This window comes from Oncorhynchus masou, chromosome 10 (genome assembly GCF_036934945.1).
Source record: "Oncorhynchus masou masou isolate Uvic2021 chromosome 10, UVic_Omas_1.1, whole genome shotgun sequence".
Classification (NCBI taxonomy): domain Eukaryota; kingdom Metazoa; phylum Chordata; class Actinopteri; order Salmoniformes; family Salmonidae; genus Oncorhynchus; species Oncorhynchus masou.
In genome coordinates, this window is record NC_088221.1 from 17376648 (window position 1) to 17386192 (window position 9545).

Genomic DNA, 9545 nt, shown 5'->3' on the forward strand with positions numbered 1-9545 from the left:
ATACTCAGACAATGAAAATAAATTTGCAGACACACATCATAGAGAAACACATTACTTTTTTCCTAGCAACTACACACGAATATGTAATTGTCTCAATGCTTATATTAACATTGACAGACCATATTGTAACCACAAGTCTTGCATAGTGTGATGTCCTGTAGAGATCCACATGTTCATAAACTCCATCTATTTCAGACATAAATACAGACAGACGTCATGTCCATAGGAAAAACATTTTATTGAAAAACATTTTCAGTTCGTAACAGACTGGTGGAATGTGTGTCATTTTTCCTCACTTTCATTTCTTTCGTTTTTTAAATGTTTAACCATTTCAACGGTCTGGTCATCTCAAACTGCAAGGGGAGGGGGCTACAGATACAGCCACCTGGAAACCTATCAAAACAGACTAAAGAAACCAGGGAGACAAATGAACAACGCAATCATAATACTGTGTTACTTAAAAACTGGACAGAAATCAAATCAAAAAACAGAAGAAAAAAAAACGAATTCAATAAATATTTATGGTACACACTTATGGCACGAATATGCAGCAGTCGGTTTGGCAACTTTTTCTCAAATTTTTTTTAAAACCAAATTTCCATGGAAACAGTGCAAAAGGGGAGGGAGTGGGAGGACACGGGGCTTTCCAACGAGCGCTAGCTAAAATACATAGCAAAAAATTGAAATTTTATACAAAACATCTTACTTTAAGAGTTTATAAAAAAAAAATGTTTTATTGGGTTCTTGTCAATATTTACACAAGCTATTTACCAAAAAAAGTAGTATGCTCTGTTTTACTGAAGTGTATTCTGTTTTTTCATTTATTTTTTCATTTACTTTCCTAAAAAGGTGAATAAGGCTATCGTAACAACCCAGGATCCATATACAATACAAACATTAATGTATTTACAGTTTCTTACCTACAGAAGAACGGTGCAAAATTACTGAGTCAGGTGACCAAGGGCTGACCAATACGAGCAAGGCATTTTACAGTAGCCTGAAGTACTTTTCCTAGCCAGGTTACCAACATTCTCTCAACATTGCCGCGATATTTCATCCATATAACAAGACAGAAAATCTACCCTAGTAATGTTAGGAGGATATCAGTTGTACGTTAGCTAGGATAAGGACATCAGATTCAAAGAAACTAATAAGATTGTCATATTCTGCCGCAGACAGACAGCAACTAAACAGCAATTTGTTTGTGATTCCTAGTGTTTTTCGCTATTTCTTAAATAACTGTCCAGGTGCATTTCATTTTGAAAATGTTTCTTTTTTCACAGTTTACCTTGGAACTACGGCACACAGTAAAAAACAAACAAACAAACAAAAAAAACGCTTAAAATAATACTACAAATGAAAACCTAACAGCAGGCTCGTGTGACGTACTTTGATAGTTTTGTTTTGTTTAGTTTGTTGTTACATCTCTCAGTGGTTTAAGAACACTTTCCATAGGTGTAGGTTTCTCTCAATTCTTAAAAAAATAAAGAAAAATTGCATATTGCAGATTTTGTAGCCTCTTAGAGGCACAAACCTTGTATCATACAAGGCTTGGCTTTTTCGGTGAAATTTGATGTTCTTAATGAACTAATGAGAATGTTGGTCGTGAGCAGATACATGTTTGGGGTGTGGTCTAAGTCACAATCTAGTTCTCGTTTTCTTTAGTCAGTGTTTTCACGTATGTGAATAAACAGGCAAATAGCTGTCTCACTGGACTTGCTCAAGAAGAGGTACACACACACACTCACTCACACACAGAGAAAACACTACCACGTGGTAGTGAGGGGGAAGGGGGCACAGGGTAATCGTGGGAATCTTCCCATGGTCCTTTGGGAGATGCTACAGTGGAGTGTGGGATATACTGCTGGTCAGCCTCGTGCACCCGGTTATGCTATTTTGGGTCCAACAACCTCCTCTCCCCATCGTGACATGCGTCCAGGCTGCCCTTACTGTCCCCTTCCCAGGCCCTAGCCCTGAATATCTGGAAAAAAGGCAGCCATTTGGGTGGGAGTTGATGAAAAGGTGGGACATTATGGGTGAAATAGATATCAAGTCATCAAAACCCTAGCTTGCATAATGTGCACTTTTATACCATAATATATTAACGTTAACTTCTCATTACCGCCTTTCTGACAACACCTGTGCTCTGTGTCTATCATAAATAGATTCTGCTCTTTTTTCAGATGTTTTTTTGCCTTCCATTTTTGTGTTTTCAAATGTCCTCCTTTAAAATGTACACCTATTTTGTTACAAAAAAATGATAATAATCAAAAACTCACAATAAGGAAATGCTAAAGATGATGCTTGAAAAACAGTGACAATGCGCTTTGATGTCCCTGTGCTTTTTAAAAGTTGAGAATGAGAGCACCAGTCCACCTGTTTGGGCCATTTGGGGGCCTCCGGGGCCCTTGCTGCCCCTGGGAGCAGACAATACAGTACCTAGAGCTGTTTTAGCCAGCGGCTGGGTTAACTCAACTAGACCTGGGACTCTCTTATCTTTACCTTTCTTCAATGTCTCGGAAACTGCAGCAGTAAGCAGGTTGGGATATCTGATTGCCTGTACTTCCAGTTTAATTAACACCTCTTCGTGTTGTAAAGTCCTATCTGTGGAAAATTCAAGCCAGCCCTTGCTACTGTGATCCCTTTACTGAAGGGATACAGTCTCTCTCTCTCACTTTCTCTGACTCTCTCTCTCTCTCTCTCTCTCTCTCTCTCTCTCTCTCTCTCACTCACTCACTCACACTACCACTGCCACTCTCTGTGACTGACTGCCTGGGTGGAGGGATATCAGGGGGGTTAAAAGTGCTGCTCTATTGTTCGCTTAGCTCCCACACCCTTCCCAGAAGCCACCTGGCTAGCCCTGACCCCACAGAGGGGGTATAATGGGCACCCTATACCCTGGCGGGGTGGAGCCCACATAAAACCCCTCATCTTCTTCTCCCTCTTTAAGTCCTGCTCTCTGCTCTCCCAGTCCTGGGTTGCAGGGTGTGTGTGTGTGTGTGTGTGTGTGTGTGTGTGTGTGTGTGTGTGTGTGTGTGTGTGTGTGTGTGTGTGTGTGTGTGTGTGTGTGTGTGTGTGTGTGTGTGTGTGTGTGTGTGTGTGTGTGTGTGTGTGTGTGTGTGTGTGTGTGTGTGTGTGTGTGTGTGTGTGTGTGCGCATACACCACATACACCATCACGACATGAGCTGCGACAATACCACATCACAAAAAATATATATATCTGCAAGTTCAACAATACCAGCAATGAAAAACAGAAATGAACCAACAATATGACACTACGAAAAGGAATCATGTTCTTTTACAAACTTTTTTTTTTCAAGTAACAACTTTAATGAATCTTGACGCTAGAAAGTAAAAGGTGTCTTCGGACAATGAGGGAAAAGTGGGCTGTAACTAGTACGAGGACCTGAACAGTTCACAATGAGTGAGAGTGGGTGAGTGGGTGGGTGGGTGGTAGGGTAAGTGGGTGTGTGTCAGTCAGGAAAGTCCCAGAGTGGATATTTCCAAATCCCCCTTGTATTTTTCTCCCTCTTCCGTCATTTAATCCATAAAGTGTCTCTGGCCAATGAGGAGAGGGACTGACTGACATTACTGACATGAGTTCATGGTCGGGCCCTTCCTTCCTTTTCCTCTTCTAATCTCTCTGCCATCCCTCTCGTTCTCCCTCCTTTGTCTCTTCCCCAGCAATAGTCTCTCTCAGGGAGAATACCAGGGTAGGATATCGACTCCTCCCCCTTCTCCTCTTTTTCTCTCCATCTGTCCATCCTATTTCAAAACAAATGCGTGGGTGCGTCTTTCTGTCTCTCCGTCCGTCCATCCGTCCACACACAAACACACGCGCTCGGATCCCCCAGCGTCAGTCGTAGTGCGCAAAGAAACAGAGAGCTTACTGTTAGAGGAGAGGAGCAGAGAGGAGGGATCCCCAAAAAGCCCCAGAGAGCAGCAGCAGCTTTACTCTGTAAGTTCTCCAATGAATCCCAACAACAAAGAATAATAACAGGAATAGTAAAGTCCAACAAGAAAAACAACAGAGATGTGGGGAAGGAAGGAGAGATAGAGCGTTCTGGGGGGGGGGCGGTGCCTGGGGGGAAGGGGGGTGGAGCTGAGCTCAGACCTTGTAGTAGATGTTGGCAGGGCTCTGGGGGGGCATCTCCTGAACAATGTACACCGGGTGACCGTAGTCCCCGCTGACTTTCTCGTAGTGCGGGCAGAAGACGCTGTCTGCAGTCCTGAGCGGGATGATGATGTCACTGGGCTCCGAGCCGTTGTTGTTGCCGCTGCCGCCCCGTTTGGGCGTGGCCAGTGTGCTGAGGGACAGCGCGGTGGCGTGCTGTGGCGAGTGCTTGCGGTGCCGCCGCCGGTACTTGAGCAGCAGCACCACCAGCATGATGATGATGATGATGAAGATAACGCTGCCCGAGGCGATGCCGGCAAACAGGGCCACTTCGGAGCCAATGACACTTGAGGATTTCCCGCCCGTCCCTTGGTCGCCCTCGCCCTCCCTGTACGACGGACCTGAGAGGAGAAGAAGGGAGAAAGGAGAAACAGAGTGAGTGAAATCCTTTCTAAAACAGAGTGTCAGGTCATACAGATTGAGAGTGGCATGGAGGGAGGGAGAATGGAGAAAGCGAGGGTGGGGTCGTAGAAGGATTAGGGGTCTCCTTCCAGTTTTATCTTTCCATTCTCTCTCTCTCTCTCTTCCCCCCTCCCTCTCTCCCTCCATCTTCATTATGTCAGAGTGAAGGTGAAAGGCAGGCGGACGGAGCACAATGACCAGAGAGTAAGGGCTCCTTTCACACAGCTCTCCCCTTAAGGTCACATTCGATCTCTGGTCTATTCAAACACAGCTGGTGGTCACTACGGCCTTGGAGCTACGGCACAGCACAGTCCCACATAGCACAAAATGGCTGAAGTGGGTTTTCAATGCAGCAGCATGTCAATGAAAAACATGGTCAAAATGAATGTAGAGCCATTCCTTTTCTACTTACGACTAAGTCCACAAGGAAGTTGATAGTATTATACGATGCAGCCACATTCACTGTAAAACCCAAGCAAGCTGTGTCATCTCTATTAATAACAACGATTATTGTATACATCCAGGACTCAAGGACAGGTCGGTTCACTTCCCCCCCTAGGATAGGGGCCTGGGAAGCAGGATTACTGTGTCTCCCTGTCTGCCTCCAATCCCCTGAGGGCTAGTGCTGGAGCTATGGTGGATGGCAGTGGGCCCAACGCAGGTACCCTTCCGTTGTTTTACAAGGGGATTATGCTGCCTCAGACACTTTTCTCAAACCACTGACGCCCATATGCTCCTGTTCCGAGCCGGGGAGGAGGGATGAGGTGAAAAGGGAGGGGAGAAGATGCTGAGGTCTGCAGATTGGGGTGCCAACGCGGATTTAGTGGCGCGCTGGCAGATTTGTGCGCCGGTTGTCAGAGGGATTTGAGTGTGAACACAGAAAGGTGGGGCTAAAGGAGCCGCGCCCTCGGTAACAGGGCAGCGAGCGTCTCTACGCCTCCACCGCAGCAGCGTTTATATAGGTCAGCTTGTTTTCACTCCTCCACTGATTTTTTTTCCCCCTCAAAATAAAGTTCATTGGGGAAATTGCGGGTCTGGTTTTCTTTGCAGATTTTAACTGCTATTTAATAGGAGAGATAAGAGCGGTCGGTGTGTGCGTGTGTGTGTGTGAGGAGAACAAGCGTGAGTCTGTGCTCCGAGGCCGGTAATATGTTGGATGGCGATTGGATCATTTTCCTGAAAATGTCACTTTGCAGACAGGAAGTGGGGCGGGGATGGAGATACTGTAAGTTTGGGAGCCCAGCAGAGATGCCTATCGGTTTTATAGGCAACTTTCAATTACCAGGAGAAAAATTGCTGACCTATACTTCCTACGCTTACCCACACTCACACACTCACACACTCACACACTCAAACACATGCTCACACACTCACACACACTCTCAACCTGCTTTTACCGAAACTGTCTTAGAAAGGTAGACCTGAATGCCTTTCATAAGTCTTTCTCAGCACGATTACCTTTCTTCTCCAGCACTTCGTTTGGTTTGTATGACTCCTTGTCGGGGTGCTTGGGAGGGTATCTGGTGGGGTAGTCTTTGGGTGAGATGGGGTCAGAGGGATCTGGAAGACATAGATAAGGAACACAACTATCAGACACATTGGACATGGATGACTCACTTTCACTGTGTGTGTCTGTGTGTGTGTGTGTGTGTGTGTGTGTGTGTGTGTGTGTGTGTGTGTGTGTGTGTGTGTGTGTGTGTGTGTGTGTGTGTGTGTGTGTGTGTGTGTGTGCTGTGCATATGTCTCGCGCAGTGTGTGTGTAGCATGCTTGCGTGTTTTTTGTGTGTGTGTGTGTGTGTGTGTGTGTGTGTGTGTGTGTGTGTGTGTGTGTGTGTGTGTGTGTGTGTGTGTGTGTGCGTGTGTGTGTGCGTGTCTGTGTCTGTGTCTGTGTGTGTGTGCGCACGCAGCGCTGCTCTTAATGAAACGCAGCACTCCTGATTAATTCCCTGACCTTCAGCAGTTTTCAGTGAGCTGCTGCTGTTGTGGATGGCAACCTCAGGAAATTACCCCATTGGGTGGCGAGGCAACTGATTTATGAATAATCATGGTCATTAATTACCGGCAGGTGCTGGGCGGCGGGTGTCGCCACAGAGGACAGATGTGGTGTATGTGTGTGTGCGTGTGTATGTCAACTGGGGACATTTGGTCAACTGGGGACATTTTGCTCGTCCCCAAAAGGTCAAATGCTATTTCTAGGGTTAAGCATAGGTTTTGGGGGTAAGGATAGGGTTAAACCTGGAGGCCCACCCCCCCCCCTCTCTCTCTCTCTTTATCTGTCGTAAGTGTCATGGAGGCTATTGGGCTGAATAATGAAATAACTCACAATGTCTCAGATAAGATAACTGTGTGTTATGCAAATACAGTCCTCATACAATTTTCACACATTCTATCAGAGTGTATGGTTATCTGTTTAGAACTATACGCCACCAGCTCTCACATACACTTACGAATGTCGTTTGAATGAAGGAGTAACACTCACTTTGTCCCACTTTCATGATTATCTTCATGGACTTCATCTTGCACACCCCTCCTTCCTGGTTCTCCAGGCCCTCCATTGTGCCATTTGATGTTGCTGAGAGAGAGAGATGGGGGGGGGGGGGGGGGTTAGCATTAGCCACTGTGCTAACATCATCGCAAACAGCAAAATAACACATTAAGTCTGTCTTGGGCTGTACAGCCACATTTGAAAGACGTCAGGGAAACGTTGAAAGCCCCTAACGAGCGAGTGATTTCTTTATAATAAAGTCACAATCCATCCCCTCGCCACCCCAGTCACCACAAACTGCTGCCAGAATATTCCACGTAGCCCACGCCTCCAAAGTCAATTAGCTTGAGTAATTGTGTTTGTAATATCTCTAACTGAGCTGACTGGCCCAGTGGAACAGCCAGTTACGGAGACAGAGAGAGAGAGAGACGGAGACGGAGACAACGGGACAGGAACAATAGGTGCTGGGACACAGGAAACTCTACAGTGGCTAACAGGATATTAACACGTATGACACTCTGGAGAATGCTCCAGTGGTATTAGAAGAACCAACGACCGCAAATACAACTCTCAAACACTCCCCTCTAACCGAAACCTGCTGAAGGGTATAGAAAAGAAGAAGAAAAAGAAACAGGAGGAAATAAATGATTAATAAAAGAGAGGGAAATAAACAATCGCAGGAAAGTCAAGTGGGATTTTTTTTTTCCCCCGTTGAAGGCGAGATGAAAAGGCAGTGAAAACAACCGCGGGAATGGATGGAGGTGCTAAATATTTCAGTAACCCTTAAATATAAAAGAGCTTAAAGGGTTTGAGAAGCTGTTTAAACAGCGGCAAGAGCCGCAGAAGTGGTGCACTAAACACCGTGTTTTGGGGAGCGCCGAGCAGCGGTGAGCAGATGTCGGAGAGCGGAGATGGGGGAGGCGAAAGACTTCCCACATGTGATAGAGGAACAAAATGGGCCCCTAAACAGATGCTGGGAGGACTTTTAAAGACAGAAAAGCAGATTAGGAAATAACATTAAAACGCTGTATACAGATGTAGCCTTGCACGCCCATGGGCAGAATCAGTCGACTGTGACTAGCTACACTATAAGCAGTGAGTGCTGCTCTGTGGATATAGCCATGGCATGGACCTCCATACTGATTTCACACTGGACCTCCCTGCCTGGGCCTATTCTCTCCCAAAGCCTCCCTGCTTCAGCCTATTCTCTCCCAGTCCCTCACTTCCTGGGCCTTTTCTCTCCCAGTCCCTCTACTGCCCCTAGAGGCAGCGGGTAGCGCTGCACCTGGCATGGGGGGTTTGGGAGAGGGGGCTTGTGATCTATCAGGTCAGTAACACAGAGGCTAACGAGCAGCCAGGGTTTAGCGGGTTGGCCTCCTGCCAGCGTGCAGTGGCCCGCATTCAATGTTCCCCCCTCCCGATCCTCTCTCTCTAAACTTCCTCCCTCTGTCTAATCTCCCTCTCTCTCTCTCTCTCTCTCTCTCTCTCTCTCTCACTACACCACTCCCCTCCGCAAGAAGACAGGCGCCTCACAGCCTGCTCCCTCCCTCCCTCCCTCCCTCCTACCAACCACCCCCCCCCCCCCACCCCCTGTCCCCATCTCTCCCACCCGCACCTCCTCGCGCCAAAGCCTTTTCATCAACCGGAAGGGAATTTAAAAGCAGGTGCTTCTGTGCTATCCCTTCGGAATCAGCGTTGGAAAAAAATTCAGCTTTGTACTGCCCACCGCTTTCTTCAGCTCTGTACTGCCCAGCACATTCTTCAGCTCTGTACTGCCCACCACTTTCTTCAGCTCTGTACTGCTCACCACTTTCTTCAGCTCTGTACTGCCCACCACTTTCTTCAGCTCTGTACTGCCCACCACTTTCTTCAGCTCTGTACTGCCCACCACTTTCTTCAGCTCTGTACTGCTCACCGCTTTCTTCAGCTCTGTACTGCTCACCGCTTTCTTCAGCTCTGTACTGCTCACCGCTTTCTTCAGCTCTGTACTGCCCACCGCTTTCTTCAGCTCTGTACTGCCCACCACTTTCTTCAGCTCTGTACTGCCCACCACTTTCTTCAGCTCTGTACTGCCCACCACTTTCTTTAGCTCTGTACTGCCCACCACATTCTTCAGCTCTGTACTGTCCACCACTTTCTTCAGCTCTGTACTGCTCACCACTTTCTTCAGCTCTGTACTGCCCACCGCTTTCTTCAGTTCTGTACTGCTCACCACTTTCTTCAGCTCTGTACTTCTCACCACTTTCTTCAGCTCTGTACTGCTCACCACTTTCTTCAGCTCTGTACTGCCCAGCACTTTCTTCAGCTCTGTACTGCCCACCACTTTCTTCAGCTCTGTACTGCCCAGCACTTTCTTCAGCTCTGTACTGCTCACCACTTTCTTCAGCTCTGTACTGCTCACCACTTTCTTCAGCTCTGTACTGCTCACCACTTTCTTCAGCTCTGTAATGTTATTTCTTACATTCCTCAACTTCAATCACTTT

At 46.9% G+C, this 9545-nt stretch overlaps 1 protein-coding gene across 1 annotated transcript in view; it reads right to left on the bottom strand.

Moving 5' to 3' along the window:
* Positions 1–219: 219 nt before the first annotated feature.
* The window catches only part of efnb2a (ephrin-B2a), a 25981-nt gene continuing 16655 nt past the window's right edge, over positions 220–9545 (bottom strand). Inside the window, exons 3-5 of the mRNA XM_064976046.1 lie at positions 7057–7149; positions 6036–6137; positions 220–4516 (exon numbers count right to left, since the gene is read on the bottom strand). Of these exons, the coding sequence (XP_064832118.1) occupies positions 4110–4516; positions 6036–6137; positions 7057–7149 (602 nt within the window). The 3' untranslated portion in view covers positions 220–4109. The remainder of the gene's footprint in view (positions 4517–6035; positions 6138–7056; positions 7150–9545) is intronic.